The sequence below is a fragment of the Physcomitrium patens genome, chromosome 17 (genome assembly GCF_059467195.1).
Source record: "Physcomitrium patens ecotype Gransden chromosome 17, ASM5946719v1, whole genome shotgun sequence".
NCBI lineage: Eukaryota > Viridiplantae > Streptophyta > Bryopsida > Funariales > Funariaceae > Physcomitrium > Physcomitrium patens.
This window is the reverse complement of record NC_143426.1, coordinates 12459063-12479461: the sequence shown is the minus strand read 5'-3', so window position 1 is coordinate 12479461 and position 20399 is coordinate 12459063. Positions and strand designations below refer to the sequence as shown.

General features: G+C 38.0%; 3 protein-coding genes across 7 annotated transcripts; 1 reads left to right on the top strand and 2 right to left on the bottom strand.

Moving 5' to 3' along the window:
* The first annotated feature begins 46 nt into the window (after window positions 1–46).
* Window positions 47–1466, top strand: LOC112294080 (uncharacterized). The gene has a single exon (XM_024544218.3). It carries the CDS (start codon window positions 634–636, stop codon window positions 1018–1020), a length of 387 nt encoding a protein of 128 aa, XP_024399986.1. The 5' UTR covers window positions 47–633; the 3' UTR covers window positions 1021–1466.
* Window positions 1467–4428: 2962 nt separating this feature from the next.
* On the bottom strand, window positions 4429–12045 carry LOC112294574 (uncharacterized). 5 transcript variants are annotated; one of them, XM_090243815.1, is made up of 17 exons: window positions 11577–12045; window positions 10962–11097; window positions 10739–10865; window positions 10369–10406; window positions 10103–10231; window positions 9850–9992; window positions 9202–9718; window positions 8707–8912; window positions 8443–8490; window positions 7359–7635; window positions 6857–7057; window positions 6692–6772; window positions 6428–6579; window positions 6224–6329; window positions 5852–6019; window positions 5397–5721; window positions 4429–5236 (listed from the first exon to the last, which is right to left on the bottom strand). In XM_090243815.1, exons 3-17 carry the CDS (start codon window positions 10785–10787, stop codon window positions 5142–5144), a joined length of 2535 nt encoding a protein of 844 aa, XP_090099941.1. In that variant the 5' UTR covers window positions 10788–10865; window positions 10962–11097; window positions 11577–12045; the 3' UTR covers window positions 4429–5141. The 5 variants fall into 5 exon arrangements, with proteins under 5 accessions (XP_090099941.1, XP_090099942.1, XP_024400951.1 ...); XM_090243816.1 differs by having other exon boundaries at window positions 10739–10819; XM_024545183.3 differs by having other exon boundaries at window positions 10962–11092.
* Window positions 12046–14514: 2469 nt separating this feature from the next.
* LOC112294073 (uncharacterized) lies at window positions 14515–15451 on the bottom strand. The gene has a single exon (XM_024544210.3). The coding sequence runs from the start codon at window positions 15280–15282 to the stop codon at window positions 14896–14898; it is 387 nt and encodes a 128-aa protein (XP_024399978.1). The 5' UTR covers window positions 15283–15451; the 3' UTR covers window positions 14515–14895.
* Window positions 15452–20399: the final 4948 nt, after the last annotated feature.

Sequence of the window (20399 nt, the reverse complement as noted above, 5' to 3'; positions counted from 1 at the left end):
CAATGACAACAATCACACAAGGAATTTGGTTTTTTATGAAAGAATATCCAACAAAAGTTGCATTCATATTTTCTTTCCCTTTCATAAATTTTTCATTTGACCATCTTTTCTAGAAATTAAATTACAATAATAATAATCTTCATCTCAAAAATACATACAATTCCACTGCAGCTTCAACTTATCCATGGAACGATGAAATTGTTTCTCGCATAACGCAACTCAATTCCCGTAAAACAGGTTTTAAATGTAAGCTAAAAATATCTCCTGAGCATCAGAAAATCGCACCAATAATGGGCACCAGCATTTCATCCGTGAGAATCGAACGAATGATAAAATGTTATTTCATCGCCTATATTAACGAATGAAACATCTACAATAGAAAGGGCGGCTGGAGGGAAAAGTTCCGACGTTCGAAACCCTCGCGGATGGACGGACGGACGGACTTCTCCGTCCGCCCGCAAACCACCGACCGCTCAAACCCTAAACCCTACACCCCCTGCGTTGATGCCCTCCCTCCTGTTGTGATGCTTTACAACTTCATTCTTGCGCGTGTTACGAGTCCTTCTCTTGATCTTTGCGTTACTCACTTCTCTGTTGTTGTAGCGCTGACCGGAGTGATCTTCAGCTGAAGCAATGGGCTCTGAGGCTGTGAATCCGAAAGCTTACCCGCTCGCGGACGCGCAGCTGACGATCACGATCACTGATATCGTGCAGCAGGCTGCGAATTACAAGCAGCTGAAGAAGGGAGCTAATGAGGCCACCAAGACGTTGAACCGTGGCATTGCGGAGTTTGTGGTGATGGCGGCGGACACGGAGCCTCTGGAGATTTTGTTGCACTTGCCTTTGCTGGCGGAGGACAAGAACGTGCCGTATGTGTTCGTGCCGTCTAAGCAGGCGCTGGGGAGGGCGTGCGGCGTGTCTCGGCCGGTGATCGCGTGCTCCGTGACGACGAACGAGGGGAGCCAGCTGAAGTCGCAGATTCAGCAGCTGAAGGACGCGATTGAGAAGTTGCTGATCTGAGGTGGAGGAGACGAGTGGAAGCACCGGAGAGAGACCACAGCCGGATAGAGACTTGAGTCTATGATGCCTGGACTGTAGTGGCCGTTTTCGCGGGAAGACGGAGTTCGCTATTTTTCGTGTGGATATCTTCGGTTGTTTCGATGGGGTGGCTCTACTGCCATAAACGTGGTGTCTGTGAGGTGGTAGGTCTTAGAGGTGGAGTCAAAGCTCTAGTTAGTTGGAGGAGTAGGAAAGAACTAGTTGGTTATGAGTGCTTTTGTAGACGAAGAAATGATGCACACAGGAAGATTGTGATAGCGTGGATTGTCTATGCGATGGCCGTCTGGATGTTGTCTGTAAGAAACATTTGTAAGTTGTGGTATGACTTCCTGACCCGAATAACTGTATATTTGTGTTTCAATTTACATGATCTTTGCAGTTGCGCTCCCTGTTTCCCTTTTGGGACATATTGCGTGTTGGGTTGAAATTGTATGCTGGATGTACGCTTTGGGTTGCGCCTTGATGCTAAATATTTTTTGAATGGCATCATTCTTGACCCTGGCCCTTTGCTTCGTGCTACTGTTGGTCCTTACATCCAAGCGTCACATCAATGTTTCGAACAGGCTTGCTTTTACGTCCTGACCCTGAAGGTTGCCGCATACTACAAATACGACAGGGAATCAGTCCTGCTAGTAGATATTTGTGAACTGCATTTGTTTGCAGGAGTGGAGTTTCACCATGCATTGTTGCAAATTAGACTGCACCACTTTGTTGGGAACGGTCCAAACGTGGAGGTTAACTTGAATAGTGAGTCTGTAGGTGGTAACACTTTATCATGGTCGCCAATATAACCCAACGTTGAACCTCAGTGATTTATTAGCAAGACTGGGGTCTAGGCTAAAATTACCAACCACCACAACTTGGGCTGACCCATTCCTGGCACGGTAGTGGTGGTGATCTTTTAAAGGAACCTTCAGCTTCATATCTTTCTGTAGTAAGATTAGCTGCGCTATGTTCAGATATTGTTTGTGAAGTCCGCAAGGCGGCCGCATCAAAGGTTTAGCCATTGGTGACTGTCGTTAGGTTATGGTTATTCATCTGCGTGAATGGAACTTTAGTGTACTTGTGTCGCGATCATGAGGCTGCAAGCTACTCAGAAACCGAACATATGCCTGTTTGCAGATACCTCTTGTGCTTGCGGGAGCACTTCACTTGCTCCAGCGAGTTATCAACCTGAAGTAAAGCAGCCAGCATATTTTTTATAATTATCCCTGTGAAATGCATACTTTGGCTTGTATGTACGTTTGTCTTGTACACACTTGCTATTGAATCTATAAAGTTCGACAATGTAACTCTTTATTCTTGTGGGGTGTATTTCAGTCGATTATAAGAGAACTTTGAATCATTAGAGGAGTCGTCGATCAGGATTATCACGAAGCTGAGAGTTCCCTTTCATATTTCCATGAAGTTCAGACCTTACTGCAACACGTCGCGAATTCAACAAGACGAAGTGCCATCGTGCTGGAAGATTTTGCACCGAAGATTGCAGACTGCTTCATTTCATTTCTGAGGGGATCTCCATGGGCGTCCATGGCACCGAGGAAGGCGTATAACACGAGGCAAACGACTTTTTCTTTTTTTCTTTTTTTCTTTTAAAAAAAAAGAATTGATGCAGCAAACCCAACGAAAATGTGGCAGTAATCGCATCAAAGGAGAACTACGTCAAGGACAAAACGACAACACGAAGAACGGCAAGAACAATCCAAGGAACACCACATCCATGAATCCCAAAACGTAGCGTAAATCCTAAACCCCAAACCCTAAACTCCTGGATCTAGACGAGAGGTTGAGCTTTATTGATGGGGTCATGCCAGAAGCTCACAGATTTTATGCAAAAACGCAACTTTCTAAATGTATGGCAAAGCACAGTCTAATCTGAGTTGCTTCTGTCTGGTCGGTGAGTTTGTGATTGGCGATGTATTAGTGATTTGAGTGTTACCAATTTTATCCATTTGCTTTTAGGGTTTCGATTGTGTATAAATCAGTTCATGTTGGGAGTATTTGAACCTATGATTGGTATTATGTCGTTTTGGTATGATATAAGTGCATCATAATGTTTTTTTTAATATATATATAATTTATAATTTTATAATTTTAATTTTTTGTTCTTTTATGTGATGTAAACATGGTACCAAAGCAAAGTAGTGTTATTGTGTTGGTTCTTGGTTTTGCTTTTTAATTTTTGCGGAAATTAAAAAGGTGTTAAGCATAAAATCAATGTGCAGAAAAAAGCAAAATGGGGAATATAATTTACAAAGTAAATGTCATGATACATTCCATGGCTTTGAGTATCAATATTTTCTACACTAATGCTTGTATTACTAAATTGTTCATGAAATGAGTTGGGGTAGATATTATGAAGTGAATATATGAAATTTTTATAGTAAATTTGATCAACTATGTGAAATCCCCAAAATGTCACCATCTCATTTTAAGATGGTCTTTTAGTACTAAATAAGATGATTAATTATCAAGCATTTAATTCATAAACAAGGATGCAAAACTTATTGTTAAAACTTTGTCTACTGCTTGCTAAAAATGAACACGTCACTATTGTAAATGCTACTATTATACAAGAGTAGATTTTTAAAAAAAATCAATGTTTCAAAGTATATGTATAAAAAATATGAAAATTTGAACATTTAAAAAAATATACATATAAAAGGAAAAAAAAAATGTATATTTTAGCAACTGATCGAATGATTAGTGATACATTTAATTTAAGTTATTGAATAAATGCAAATATAAAACGTACAATTTAAAACTAAGAACATAGAGTTAAATATTTCAAAGTCAATTATATATATATATTATTTAAAATTTTAAATGTTATAGTTTCTTTTATAAAAAGAATAAAACTAATTCTTTTAAAAAAAAACCCATAAGATTCAGTGTAAAATGGAAGTTGTCAATGTCATCCAAGATCCTTCAGATTTTACTCATAATATAGTCATTATTGAGAACATTTAAGTATCAAGTGATATTTTGTTACCATGTTTCTGTACCAACGTTTGAAAGCACTAAGCTGTCTCTTCTGATAATTGAACTCTTACAAGAGCAATCAGGGTAAGAGATTTTAATTCAATAGCACAACTCTCAAGGCTGCTTTAGGGTTTCTCTCCAGGACTCCTAGTCCCGGAATCCCTTGATACAGTTTCACCCTAATGATCAACTCTCAGTAGATATGGTGCATTTTTTTCCTTAAAAAAGTGAACAAGATTTCTTCTGTGGTCGAGAGGGTTGCATGCAGCATGATGTGCATTGGAAGGGTGGACATACAAATGGTGAAGCACACACAAGTGAAGTGATTTATAGATACGATTTCGTTCACCAAAGTCTCTCAGTATCTACCACATTTAATCCACAAAATGGCCATATAAACGAGTTCCTTTTATGTCTATTACAGCAGGTAATGCAGTATACAGTCCCTTCAAAACCAAAGTGGTTCTCAAACTGTTGCAAACTGCCTGTTTGATAACAACAAAACGATCCTCAGGTAATTAAGGTGACGTCTTGACAGGACCAAGTGTTCACACACTAAATGCGGCGTGCACGTAGGAGAGGCAAATATATACATATAGCATCACAGACCATAGCTAGTGTTAATAAACACTAGAGACAGGTGTTGTCAAAGAAGTTGTGCAGAAGTCGATAGCTGTAAATACGACAGTAAACCTGCAGAGCTCAGCCTATTACTTGCCGATAGATCTACACACAGGTGCCTTATGAGATATTTGCTGCTAATTAGTGCTGCTTGAGAAGTGCTTCCCTGATCCACCTTTGGGGGGACCAGACAGGCCTTTAAGTCAAAGCTTGCTTCAAGTCAGTTGCAATTTAGCTGCTTGCAGAAGTTTAGAACCGAAATACTTGTTACAATGAATCATATCAGGAGGATAAATCGCTGGTAGTCAGGACAATTATACTGTAGCTTACCTTGTCCACTGCATCAAATTCTGCTTCGGGTATAATATCTAGGATAAATCAGACGAGATTCGAGGTGCCTTCAATAGACTACATTGAGCACTGTTCTAAGATATCACTCACCTTAACATCAACACGGAATGAGATTTGTTCACAGGAACTTATTTCTTTGACCCTGGTTTTGCTTTAGGCTTCTTTTCTGCAACTACTATCAGGGAACCCGCCACACACATCACCTGGATTGCGAACTTGGTTCCTGCATCCAAAGTCCTCTTAAATCAACAAACCAAGGAGCATCAAATTCTTCCATTAGGAACGTTTTTCTAGGACAGGCTGGGTACGTCCTAAAACTCGGTACATACTGCAAACTCTTCGATAAATCAAGCCCTAACTTGTGAAAATTGATTGATTCTCACCTAGAGACGGTATAACACTACTCATTCCTGAATCATGACCCAAAGGAGTACCAGGCGCTTTCAACCCCAAAGGTACACCTCTCCAGAGAGCGCGCCATGTGTGGACTCTGCCAAGCTGTGTCACTCCAGCGCACATTCCAACCCCAGCAGATACACTCTTCAGTTTGTCTCCTTCATGAATAGAGGGCCCTTGGCCAGCTGCTGGGGTGGATGGAGTGTTATAAATGTCAGCTGCAGGGTTAGCAACGCCATGAGTCCAGTGATGAACTGCACCATCACTGGTGAGCGCGACGAAGTCCTCCCCGCAACAGCCGACGTCCACGACCTGAAATTGATGGCAAACAGGTTCGCATTGTTTGGAGTTGACATTGTGCAATTTGGTGCATTTTAAAATTATGTTAAAGAAAATATTTTAATGATCAGAAACCTAGTTCCAGCGGTGTGTGGTTAAGTACCTTCTGACCGACGAGAGTTCCAAGGGCCAGATGACAAAGACTATAAGGTGACTGGTCCCCATTTTTGGAGGTCGAGGCATTTGAGGTCGAGGAAGGATGGTAACCGTCACCCCATGTCCAAGCTCGCCCATCATCGGTCAAGAGGATGGCGTGGTAAATTCCACCACACTACATGCAGTGTAGAGAAGATCAGTGCAAATAGGAGACTCTTAAGTAGGATCAAGCCAGTTAAGGGAGATCTAGCTCATTTTGAAGAAAAGATCATAAACCTTTTATTCCTGAAGCCCACTTTGGTTTGCACACGATAAACTTCAGTAAGTTTTTTAGGATATCTACTTATCATCAATCATCCGAAGACCAAAAATTACTCACCTGAATCTTAAATGGCTTCCCAGTGTACCCAGACACAAGGTTGACTTCGTCCATATAATCTTTTGTAGCAGCGCGTATGTATACTTGATACGCATCAGTTATATATCTGTCAGATCCATTGAGAAGAATTTAATTGCAACATGTACATATACACCCTGCAAGTTCAATTCAAGTTAGAGAGTCCCAAGTTCATGAGGCATTTACCCTACAAAGGGTGTCTCATCAAGTGCGCCCACTGTACCCATACTTGCTTGCAAAACAAGCAACGGAGATTTCAAACTGCCCAGCTTTAGTTGCGAAATCGTAGATCCAAGACCTTTAATTTTGGGATTCTCACCAAGTCTTCGAGTGTGAACCTGTCACAAAGACGAATCAACCAACATCAGTATCCTCACAAACATCATAGAGTCCTTTTGAGAAAATCTGTCAACATGGTAAATGAAATGAAACAAACCAGCTACCACTTACTGGTTCTTGAGGATGAGATCCCTGAAGAAGATAATCCTCTCCATTACAAGTTACTGCAACCAAGTAGAAGGGATCTGGAACCTGCACAGAGCAAATCAATTACTTATAACTTTTTTACTTCTTCACACTGAAAGCAAGACAATTTTCGAAATTCGAGAGCCCCACCTGGTCTTCTTGTTCTGGTGCATAGCCAGCTACCCTTCTGTCCACATCCGGCCCAGAAATATCAATAAGCACGACACCCTTACTCTCCAAGTCACTGATATATTCCCATCCGTCGCATCGGCTGCGAATATTACCATGCTGATTGCGCCACACCAGGACTTGTCCAGAGGCTGTTAAAGCGGCCAGATGATGTTGACTTACCTGTATAAAAATCAACGCAATCAATCCACTGACATATGAACGCATTTTAAATTGAATGAAACATAATATTGAGAACGCGGAATCATCTAAAAATCCATGGTCACCTCGGTTCAATTTAATTCCAGATAAAAAGCACGGTGCAGACAGCATATCTATCCATGTGGTCTTAGATAAAAATACCAAATGCTTTTTCTAACAACATCCCGAATGCATGTTCAGGCTTTAAATTGTAAAAAAAGAGAAAGAAAAAAGGAGCGATCCTATGTCCTGAAACACAGCCCTGTGAATGAGGCGAACTTACAGCCAAATGGACAATTGGTGAAGCGGTCGGCTTCAGTTTAATGGCTGCGAGATCTAAGCATCTCGTCCTAAAGGAGCCAACCACTTCTCCCCATCCGTAGTACTCAAGGTTGTCTGCGTTGTAAGCAGATGCATATCGGACAGCAGCAAGGAGTGTGGAATATGGCGTAGGTTCTATCGATGTGCTTGTGGTATCTCCTGATAAACCGCTGTTGTCTTCAGCAATCCCTTCAGTATTTTCATTGCTTGCTTCGTCTTCATCGGTAGCTTCTGCAGCACTGCCAATAGGACAGAGTCGTTGATTTGTGCTGACAAAGGGATCAAGTCTACTCTTCATCACACGGACAACGAAGCTACAAAACTAATTGATGACGACACCTTGCTTGCAAAATAAGTTTAGGAAACTAAAACATAAGAGTTCAGAGAGGATGTGTCCATAAGAGTATTCAGCATGGGTAACTTTTAGAAGGTTGAGAAGTGTGACCTCACCGCTGTGACTCTGGGTTCCTAATCGACTAAGCTAGATGCTGTTATCAAGTACTACAGTTATAAACACAATAATTCTGTTGCACAAGTAAAACGAAAACAACGCCAGTAAATACCAATTCACAATAAGTTTATTCAAAAGAGTCAGATTCCGTTGGCCACATGGCAATTTTAACAAGAGACAGGCCCCAAAATGTGCCAACTCCCTCATGAAGTCTGTCCATCATGTACAAAGTCTATCCAACCCATTTCTGTAACCTAGCTAGAAGAGTTAGCAGCCACTGGTCCGTCCCTGGACTCTTGTATGCCTCCTTGTCCGCATCGTAAAAGCTGAGCACCCAGAGCCACAAGTGGATGAGGCGTGTGCCCAGTCATGTGGCGCCCCAGAGATGAAAAGCTCTTATGAACACATCCACTATCACTTGGGAAACCTAGGCCCCACATGAGGCGCCTAATGCTACATGCGTGGTTCACTCAAAGCCCAACATCTAAGACCTCAGGCACGGTTGCCTTCTTCTGGACACAGCAACATCTACCTCTTTGCAGAAAAATAGTCTTCAAGTTGTTGGCTCCTCCAAATTCAGTCATCGCTTACTTACCTTTTCGCTTTAGCTGGGCGTCCACGTTTCCTTGGCTGGATTCCATCTCTGCGTTTTCAACCACCAAAGTCAATGGCTAGACAGGTGTAACACACAGCTCACTCCAGATGTTACACACTAGCTCTATAAACCTCCTGTATTAAAACACAGTATTTCTTGGCCATATCTGCAGTCTGAAAGTGAGACTGTACGTTGGTCACAAATAGGCAGAAGGGAAGAGGACCACAATGTAAGAACAGAGCCAGAGCAGGAGTTGTATTGTACCGGGCAGGACTTGGAGCTTTTGCAGCTTCCTTCTTCGATGGAAGAAGTTTTTGCTTCTTCTGTGGAGACTCTTCAGCAGCTTTTCCTGGAGATGCAGCATTTTTAGATCGACCTCTTATCTTACGAACTGTTAGGTCTTCTTCCATCAGCGTCTTTTTCAGCTCCTTCAATGTAAGTTCTTCATTGTCCCCATCACTGTAGCGAATCTGAACACTCAACAGCATTCACTAATGTGAGCCTTTCATACGAAGCTTTGGTCTTGAGATATCAAAGACGACAATGAAATTTTGAATCAAAAAGAGTCTCGTATAAAATGCTATGACCCAGCGCAGATCAAGAACATTATGTGTTACATGTACTTTAGAACACAAACCATACTGCATATGAGCGTGCAGAAGGACATGGCACAGAACTAATAACCACACAAAGTCCATCTGCCAAACCCTCGTTGGCCTTCAGTGACGTCAGAGCTCAGAAAAAAAAGATTTGGTATACCTTGTAAAATTTCACTTTTGGATCATACCCAATTACTTCTCCATCATAAAACACACCATCAAACTTCTTTCTTGTCTTAGCTCCAATGAGTTGGGTACCCTCCTTTTGCGAAACAGATCCTCCAGCAGGTGATACAGCTCCCCTTCCCCTTGGAGATCGGCCCGATTCTGATTCACTTCGATCCTTTTCCGAAGCGACCTTGCGTGTTGACGGTTTACTTTCTAATGAGCTATCACCACTTCCCTTTCCATCACCTTTAGTCTTAGATGCAGGAGTCTTCGATGATGCATCTTTCTTTGGTCTTCCCCTACCCCTCTTCAGAGTAGTTTGCTCCGTAGCATTCTTCTCCTCCGATGAATGGGATTCAGAAGCTTCCTGCTTGTCATCTTCCGACTTTTTGGATGTCGCCTTCTTGGGCAACTTCGGGGATTTTGGTGTTTTGGTTTTCTTCTCTAATTTGTCCTTAGCCGGTTTCTTTCCAGCGGCAGACTTTCTTCCTTTAGCGTTCTTGGCGGAACTGAACCAAAAATAAGAAGTTGAGTAACAATATTCTGACCTACCCAGTGGGGTTGAGAATAAGCACATAATCACAATTAAGAAGAGGGGTCAATCGCAGAGAAACCACATTAAGAAAGACAATCGTCCCACCTCTTAGAGTCACTATCGGTTTCGGGAGTAGCTCTCTTGCTGGCATTTGCGACTTTCACTGCCTCTGCTTCACCAGCTTCGACTAGAAGTGGTCCAAGCTCTTTATACTCGAGCTCCTCCTCGTCACCGTCGTCGTATACCACCTGCATGACGTACCACAAAATGAATATCCTAGAACAAATTTGCCGGAACCATGTAAATATGTCGGTTTGAATTACTTAAGTTGAACCTTCAGTTTGTTTAACTCAGATACCTTGTACCATTTGCAATCTTGATCGTATCCCGCAACCTTTCCAGAATACTTAGTCCTTTTAAACTTTTTGATAATTGACCGCCCAACTAAAGCTTCCCCCTCCCCGTGCAGCGTCGCTGGCTTGTCATCCTGCACATGTTGCCAGATACTGAGATGAGAAACAATTTACGAAGGGATTTGAGATAGGTTTCTCTACAACTATCAAACCTACAGGTAATATCATTTGAAAAATCAATTACTAAGATATCATGACAACTACAACCTACCTCCTTTTCAGGTACAGTATTTCCGTTCGCATACTTCCCTGCAAAATTCACAATTGCAGCTTGTTAACTCCACAGGCCTGATTAGGTTACAACGCAGAAATATTTCAATCATTTATGCAATCCCCTATTAAAATTTTGCAAGCTAACTGTCTTCGTATTTCAAAATCTCAACAAGGTACAGCTTAATGAAACAAACGACAAGCAGCAACTTCTCCGAGAGCACGACATACACTCAACATTATAGTACAGAGCAACGGGTATAGTCATACTGATTAAGGGCCGCAACAAATGCTGGGTCGAAAGGCCTAGTGTGCCTGATAAGGAGAATATTACAATAATGGTTCCAAAAAGACAATTACAAAATACGTACCGTCATGCTCTGTGGTGGCGGTAGCAACTGTAGACTGTTGAGCTATCATGGCTGGCTCATCTGCTCCACCCGTAACAACCTCTGTGGCAGTCGAAAATAATTGCTGATGTAAATAAGCAAGTTCTTCCTGTCAATCAAAAAGGGAGACATTTCACACGAGTGCAGATGATAACGCAATACACCCATGTACATAGAAAGGCAGAACATAAAGAAAAATACTTACCTCCTGACGCTCCAAAATAATGTCCAAGCTAAGGGGGAAAGGTATCGTACGCTAAGATACTCGACAATCGATTCAAAATATCACCAGTAGTACTATTGTGACTCCTGACATTAGCGATCTCAAAACTTGAACTGCCCTACATGCAGAAAGTCCAAAAGGAGTTGCTTAACTTCCTCTTGACAGAGAGTGAACAGCTAGAAAAATCATGTAGAATATGATTGAGGCCATTTACAGCTCAAAACCAATAGCACCTGACTTCCGATTATTCAGACTGCAGTACTCCAATGTCAAATAACGCTGAAAAAGTTCTCTTATACAACAATGTCATAGCCACAGAGGGGGGATGGGGGCACAACAAAACTATCACTTGCCAGGAGTAATTCCAGCGAGGCTACAACTGGTACCTCGAGTTCACTGAGCCTAAGTTCCACAAAGCAATGAACTGAAATTTCTCGCTCTCTCTCGCACTCGCACACTCTCTCTCTCTCTCTCTCTCTCTCTCTCTCTCTCTCTATATATATATATATATATATATATAGCAGTATTTGTTTATGTGTGTGTGTCACAGCCTAAAACAAATTGGACTCAAGAACAAAAACCAGGATAGCACTTCACCTGTTCCGGAGCAAGCTCCATGAGATCAAAGTCCGCCATCATGTTGCCGTCCCCGCACCCTCACGCACTTCCACGCTATGGAACACCAGCTGAGCGCATACCTCACCAAACCTCTCCGCCGAGAAAGACAGAAAAAATAAAATAAAAATAAAAATAAAAATAAACTAAAAACTAAAAACCATAAAGATTTAAATAAAAATCAGAAATTTTAATCTACTAAATAATCACCACACTAAGCAATGCCATCTTTTCCACGTGAATGCGAACTCTCATCACTCATACACACACACACACAACTGAAAAACAAACCCTTCTAGACGCTCTCTTTCAACTCAGGAAAAGATAACACAAAATCAGAGAAAGCTCCCACAAGGTCTCCCAGTCTCTGCTAATCGCTATCAAGCAAAACCATCCCACAAGCCATCAAAACAGCGTAAATGAAAGGCATCGAGGGCACAAAGTCACAGCAACAACAGGCGGCAAAGAGAACCCTCCAGGACCAGAGCTAACAGAGCACAGCAGAGCACACTGTCCAGAGGTCGGTAGCCTCTGACACTTCCTCCCCGGGTATCTAAGGGTATACACGGGTAAAGATGTCATATCTAGGATACCTTGCATCGGGCTCTGTGTACACTTTGACTCGGCCCCCTTTGACGAGAAAGATGTTTCCCGGTTATCAACTGCGGTGGAGTAGTCCGTGGGTCCGGACTTGTGTCGAGGCTCGGACCCTATTCCCGCGGCATTGCACGGGGCTGGGAATCGTGGCGCTCCGTCGCCCACGTTGGATTCACACTTGGGGCTCACTTGGGACTCACTTGGGGCTCCTATCTCCGCCAGTGGTAGATTGATCCAACGGGTATAAACATCACTCAACATTTTTTTCTTTATATTTTTAGAACAAGGACATGAATTGCCGATTTTTAACCTACGATAATCATAAGATTTTTTAATCTGTATTTGTATATCTTCTCAAATTTGTTTCCTTTTCATTTCTACTTACTCTGCTACCACTCTTTATTTTTAACATTTGTAGGAGTTAAAAAGCTTTATTTAAATCAGATTCAAATGAAATAATATATTTATATATATATGGCATCTCAAATTAAATGACTTCTTGCACCTTGACAGTTACGTCGTTGGATCAATTGGGTTGGGATTTAGTGATCTTCAATATGTTCAATTTTTACTTTCTGGTTAATTTTGTTCATTTAGGGATTTTAGTTCATTTCAAACCTCTCAATCCAATCACTATTTGATGTGATAATCTCTACTTCATAATTCTTCAGTGGTTTTCAATTCAGCCTTACCAGATATTCTAAATTTATATAAATTAATTTAATGTTATTTTGTAGGCCATAAAGTGGTTAATTTAATTATTCATTGTGAAGATAGGAGTGAGCATGGTTGGGATATGATTTTTAAATATAAATATAAATATATATATAGTAGTCCTTGAAAAATATCTTAAGGGTGCATGGATTTTGTTTTTCTGCAAGATACTCATATTTTTAAATTTTTAAATGCAATGATATAAATTGATGGTAAAATTAGTTTACACAAATCAGCAAGTTGTACATTATGCACAGTTTTTTTATATTTAATAAGCATTGAAAACATATAATGGCAATAGTAACGTTGGCCTTTTCCTGTCAAAGAATTAAGAAAACTTTCTTCATCAACAGACAATCCTAGTGTCCCTTCTGTTTCATTTATTGTACCATAAATGAACTGGAAAGATATTTAACTTCATCACATGTTAAAAAAACTCCATGGATTTGCCAACGTTAAATTTTTCGTTTGATACTTCTTATTCAGGCATGCACCGTTAATCCACTCTAGTTTAATATCTATTCTTTGTTCTCTCTTGTGTTGATCGCATGCCCTTTTATTTGTCACACTGATGCACAAATATCGATGAGGAAGTTATCATTGATACATGATAGATTGTGGTGAAACACAATTGCCTTCAGCTCCTAATTTGATAGATACTGTGCATCTATTCGCAACTCGACTCTTCTCCATGCAACAATGTCATGAATAGAGAAACTTCATGTAGAAGTACGCAGTTGGCAATATGCGTATTTCACCCGCAATTTTTCTCATGCCTAGGATACTGGGGTTTCATAACATAAGCAAGCAGAAGGTTGAAGTTTCGGAGTGTGGACCTCCACATCTGAAAAAGGGCAGTCGAGGAGTCCAAGGTACCCTGCAGCATGAATATCTGCAATGCTCTATCAAAGTAGAGAGCAATCTTCTGATCTGTTCGTTGTAGGTCCTGATTTTTTGTGGGATTCGTGCGACATCAATTTTGACCAATCAATACTTGGGCATTTTTCTTGTTGTTTGTTTTCAGCACGGGTTTCAGTTCGGATTCGGGAACCTGCCAACAGCAGCTTTAACTGGTCGGACAGAACCTACGTCAACTACCAAGCAGAAATCAGTATCATAAACAGAGGCACTTTGCTTGGACTAGGTCTGCTTACTTGGAGACTCATGCTATGGAAGGATTCATTTAACGAAATAATATCCTTCTAGAAAATTGTTCTCATACCGTGACTTCCTGCATGGATTAGCACGGCGAGCATGAAGATGACAACTAGCATTCTGACCTTTCTAAAACCACAGCCACAATTCCAGACTCAGGTGCTCAAAATAATACACACATTCCTAAATCAGAGTGAGCGTAAGGATCAGATTAACACAGCTTGCAGCTGCTTGCTTTCACATCAGCTGAAAATAACGTGGACAGCTACTGTGAGGTACTGCAAATATGAAAATCAGCATTAGAACAAGAATGCCTCCCAAAGATAGAGTTAGATGCAGGATGTTACCGCCGGCGGAAACTCATAAAAGACGGCGTTTGCCCAAAAAAAACATTGAAAAACAATTGTTGCCACAATTGTGCAAGAAGAGAAATGGGGGCAGGCATACGCAGCGATCAGCTTTAAAAAAGTTATAGAAGTTTCTTACAAACAACATCCACATGAACAGCACATGAGTATTCCTCCATGCTTCGAAGAAAATTCTATCCCATTCATTACTCATCTATAAGTAAATGAGATCGAAAGTTCACAACCTAGTCTCTAGAGCTAACTTCCCTCAGCTCGCAAAGTACCCATCACCAAGCAGCTACCCGCTCCTGTAGCGTATACTATACAGAGGCAGAAGAACCGCCCGATCAAACCATCCGAGGACCTACGCACGAGAACGAGGAGCCTCGCCTCTCGAGTGCAAACGGCCACCATAATCCAGGCATCATAGACTCAAGTCTCTATCCGGCTGTGGTCTCTCTCCGGCGCTTCCACTTGTCTCCTCCACCTCAGATCAGCAACTTCTCAATCGCGTCCTTCAGCTGCTGAATCTGGGACTTCAGCTGGCTCCCCTCGTTCGTCGTCACGGAGCACGCGATCACCGGCCGAGACACGCCGCACGCCCTCCCCAGCGCCTGCTTCGACGGCACGAACACATACGGCACGTTCTTGTCCTCCGCCAGCAAAGGCAAGTGCAACAAAATCTCCAGAGGCTCCGTGTCCGCCGCCATCACCACAAACTCCGCAATGCCACGGTTCAACGTCTTGGTGGCCTCATTGGCTCCCTTCTTCAGCTGCTTGTAATTCGCAGCCTGCTGCACGATATCAGTGATCGTGATCGTCAGCTGCGCGTCCGCGAGCGGGTAAGCCTTCGGATTCACAGCCTCAGAGCCCATAGTTGCAGCTCAAATACGATCTCCTTGCAACTGGAACAAAGAACGTCGCAAACCCGCGAGGAAGCAGCACAGGCACGAAGAAAACAAGCTCGAGGTGAAGACGAGCGCTAAGTTTAGGGTTTCAGGGCCACTTGGGCTTTCCTCCCTCTCAACTTCACTAGGGCTTTGTGCCTGGTTTCTTTATCTTCCTGTCCACGTCTTTCTGAATCGTTCATCTATGTCTACATCGAATGGATGAAAATATAGCGTTTCATCTAACAAAATGGAAGCGCACTGAATGTACGCTTTTGGATGGATCCTCTATAGTCTGTGTATATTCTCTATATTGGCATTTCGAAAAATTTCGATTCTTCTTTTGAATGAAAAATGTTTGAATAAATCATTGGGTTTTTATTTTATTTTATTTTATTTTCCCCCCCCCTCTCTCTCTGGATGTGTTAAGTACTATTTTTGAATCCAATCTTGATATTTTAAAGCATGTACATTGAATTAAAAAATGACAATGCATTTTATGCATATATATGCATATATATGCATATATATATGTATATATATATATATAATATTTTTCAATTAAATTATTAGGTTATTAAAAACTTATTGTCTTTACATATGTAATAAAAATTGTATTTTTATTACAATTTAAAAGTATAAAGTCAATTTTATAAACATTTAAAAATCTATTGTCTCTTTTAACATGAATATTTGGCATATTAAGTTTTTCATAATTTTAAAATATTAATCCTAATATAATTAAATATTTCTTTTTATATAATCTAAGATATCAAAAATACAAAATAAAGATATTTGATGTAATTACAAAAGAAAAATAAATAAATAAATAAATTTTATTAAACTTTTTTATATTATTTAAATTTTTTTTGGTACATGATTAGAACAACCAATCTAATTTTATTTCTTTTACTAATAATTTGGTATTTTATATTCTAATTAGTCCTCTCTTAAGAATACACATGATACATTCTTGTAGGTAGAGAAGAGTATGCACATGTCAGTCCCTTCCAATTTCTTAACAAGAGCACTTCACATAGAATCAAAGAAAAGAATTTAGCATCATTCCAATCCGAGTATCATAGAAATGATTCTTGTTTGTTTGTTTGTTTGTTTGTTTGTTTTTTTTTCTTGCAATTATCATGTGTTAATACAAATTTATTATTAATCAATCAACAATGTGATTGTAGTGTTGTGAAATACATTAGATTCACTTTGCTTGATTCTTTATTGGAAGTAGGTTGTAATGGTCTAAGTTTCAAGTTCTAAATTTTATTCTTTTTTTATTTATAATGTTATTGAAATACTTAACTCTTATTAGAGTAATGCTTTACAATTAAATCTCTACACATAAGTAGATGTAGGTGGAAGGTGATTATCAAAGATTAAGAGGTTTTGATGGAGCAAAATCAAAGTCCATATGTGCATTAAGTCAACAACAATCATGGTCTTTAAAATTGATTGGAGGTACAATGCAAATGATTTGCTCAATAAATTACCAATTTTGCTACATGTGCAAAGGTCAGTTGTTATATTGGTTTTTTGCAAGTTTTATTATTCTTTTATTAAACGCTTTTGTTTTTTTCATCAAGCATGTTTGTATTTATATAAGATGTAATAATTTATTCTTTGGTTCATGTTGGACATACCATGTAATGTGTAGTTTTTTGCTATGTGGAAAAATAAATCAAGAAAATTTATTCTTTTGAAATTTGCTATTAGAATCTGATGCTTAATAGATCAGCAATAAAGAAGATCTAGTGGGCTAGAATTTCGTCATTGTTATTTTTTTTAGTTGTGTTTGTTTGTAATTTTGTTATATTATTTTCAACCTCCTTTCTTGTTAGATTGTAAGCATAAAGAACAAATCAAGCTCTCTTTTTAAAAAAATTGCTTAAGAGATTATAGCATCTATTGCCTCTACTACAAAAGTTAGTTGCTATGTTGGTTTGTTGTGTGGTTTGTTGTTGCTTTGTTGCAAATTTTTAGATCTCTTCATTATGCATGTTTTTTTTTTTAAAATAAAATGTCATCATTTTCTTTTTGGTATATATTGGAGGTATAAAAGTATTTTAGATTTAAAAATTCTTATTAGATTGCAAGCACAACTATTTGTATTGGCACATGATATGAAATTATTTGCATTTGAGAATTCATCTACACATTATTATTACTCTTATCAATATTTAAATTAAAAAAATAATATGCCAAATAAAATATTTGTAACATAGTATAGATAAGATATTTGTATTATTGATGCATAATGATAGATAGTTGGAGCCATGATTGAGAAGTTTATAAAAGTTTATAGAATTGGGGCTAGATTAGTGGGCTATGTAGGATTCACCTTAGAACATTCTAGAAAGAGCTTAGGGCGGTTATCTAAATAGAGCCCACCATAGAACATTTTAGAAAGAACTTAGGGCGGTTATCTAAGTAAGATCTACTATTAGAAATATTTTAGAATGTTTTGAGATGGTTGAACAAAGTATAGATAGAATTGACTAGAGTCATTTGGGCATTTGGTCAGGTATGGCTTTGGACCTTTTTTCTTAATAAGGTTTGAATTTGCAACTTTTTGTTTAGTTTTTTTCTGGTCCATTTTGTCCTACTTTGTGATGGAATTTATATTGTTGTGGATTAGAAAGGTCTTAGATTTTTAAGATAGTCCAATCCTATTTCAATGTTGTAGAAACTATTGATATATTTATAATCCTTTCATATTCATTGCTATACATGTTTTAAAGAAAAAAAACTTAATGTTATCTTTTATCTTTTGGCATGTTTTAGAATTGCAATTTTTTATCATTTGGATCATATATCACTTAATACATTCTTGAAAGATGAATAGTCAATTCAATAAGAATTGGTATTTTTTCATGGATTTGCATGCCAAAAAGTCTCCAAGCAGTCTTTGGAGCTTCATTATATTTTACATTTAAGTATTGTTTGATTTCATCTTGCTAGTTTCTAAATTACATTGTAGTGCAATCATGGCCTTTATAGATGTACTTGTGGATATACTTGATTGTACAAATGGATGCATATACTTCAATATTTATATCGTAGTTGTATTTGCAAGACTATTTTGTACAAAATAAAACATCTTTATTATCAACAACCATATCTCAAACTTCAAATGTTCTTCTATCATTTCTTCATCATTATTAGATATATCCATCTACATCTATTGTTGTTTCTTCTACAAATATCTTTAAATACTTCTTTGTAAAATAATTGTCTTCTATGCGAGGTGTTTAAGGATCCCTTGTTTACATAGACCATGTATTATGTATTGTAGAATAACTAAAAATAACTTATAATCTTTATCTTTATTTAGAAATTTTATTAAAATCATAGAATCTAAATATATAATACATCTAATCTTGCTTTTTCTATCCAAAAAAATCATAATGTGCATATGAAATAAACTTTTCTTCTAGAACTTGATGATATAAACATGGACAATAATGTAATCAAAGATAGATTCTTTCTTTATATCTTCAAAAATTATACATCTCTTTAGTTCAAATATAGGAGCAATCAAATCTAACTAGCTACTTACTTTTTGTCTTGAAAGCAGTTTATTTTGGATTTCAAATCATCTTCAATTTGTTGTCATTATTAAAAAAATATCAAGATGCTGATAAAATCTTATAATTGTTGTAGAATCTTCAAGTATTTTCATCATATATCTTATACTTTCAATATGTGATGATGAAATTAAGCTCATACATCCTTGATTATTCTATTCATATCTTCCTTCTTTAAACTTAATACTATGATAAGTTACAATATTATCTATCAATTCTTGATACAAATTGGCACATAGATTTCTTTGATAACAATGTAGATATTGCAAACATGACTACTCATTTACCACCTATTAGTCAACCATAAACTCATGCAATACATTTCTTTTGTGCAAAATTGTGAAATATCCAATAGGCCTTAAAAAAATTTGATAAGCAAAAAAAATCATCTCTGTCAATTTCTTACTTTTTCAATCTTCTTATACAACACCTTTTCTTTTTTTAGTAATATCTATTAGTATATTTTATATTATTAGGCTAAGATGCCATCCAAGGGTTTCATATGAAAAAAAGAAAACATAATAAAGAGACAAATTAGTGAAATGAGCCTTATGAATTCTTTTGAATAGTCGAATATTACATAGGCAAGTAATAATATCACAAATTGCATTAGGCTCTAATTTATTTATAGGCAATATAATAGCAATCTCTTCAAAAGTAGTTAAAAGATTATATTAATATCCATTGATTTTTTTCTTGAAGTGCAAACAAACTACAATATCCATTTTTGATGCTCATATATTACACACATGAAATAATATTTTATGCATTTATTTATATAATCTAATAAATATATTATTTTTTCTCAAAACTTCTTTAATTTTCTATATAGTTTGATCTAATATCTTACAATTACGTCTTATTTTTTTTATCTTATAGAAATATTGTGTCATAGATATAAAATTATGCATAAGTTGGGTTGATACCTTCTTTTGGCAACAAAGCTCCTTCCAAATGGCACAACTCTCTATTTACTCTAAAATTATATAGAATATTTTTTTGAAGCATAAATCTATTAATATTTACACATAAAGATGTAAATACATGTATAATATTGTATTTACAAATATTTTTTTTGAAACTCCCTTGTTCTTGCATCTTGGTCTTCAAATAAGTATTTTGAAAGTAAAATCAAAAAATATAGATATGATAGAGAAACCTTTTCTTAAAGACAACATTATCTAAATAATAGAGACTCCATTGATAACCAAGCTAAATATTTTTTAGTCTATTGTAATGCATTACAATAAAGACAAAATATTCATCTTGCCTAGATTATGTGCGGCTTCAACCCTTGTTTGATCAGCCACTTACCTTAATCCAATAACATCCCATCGCTTCTACTATGTATTTTAATTTTGTAGAATATTTGGTGCAATAAGTGCTTATTTGATAGAGATAGAACACCTTATCATATAAGATTGGTTTTATTTAAAACATAGAGAAATACTATACACGTAGGAATAGAAGCATGGAAAGACTTACAAAAATACAACTGCCCATAGGAGGTAC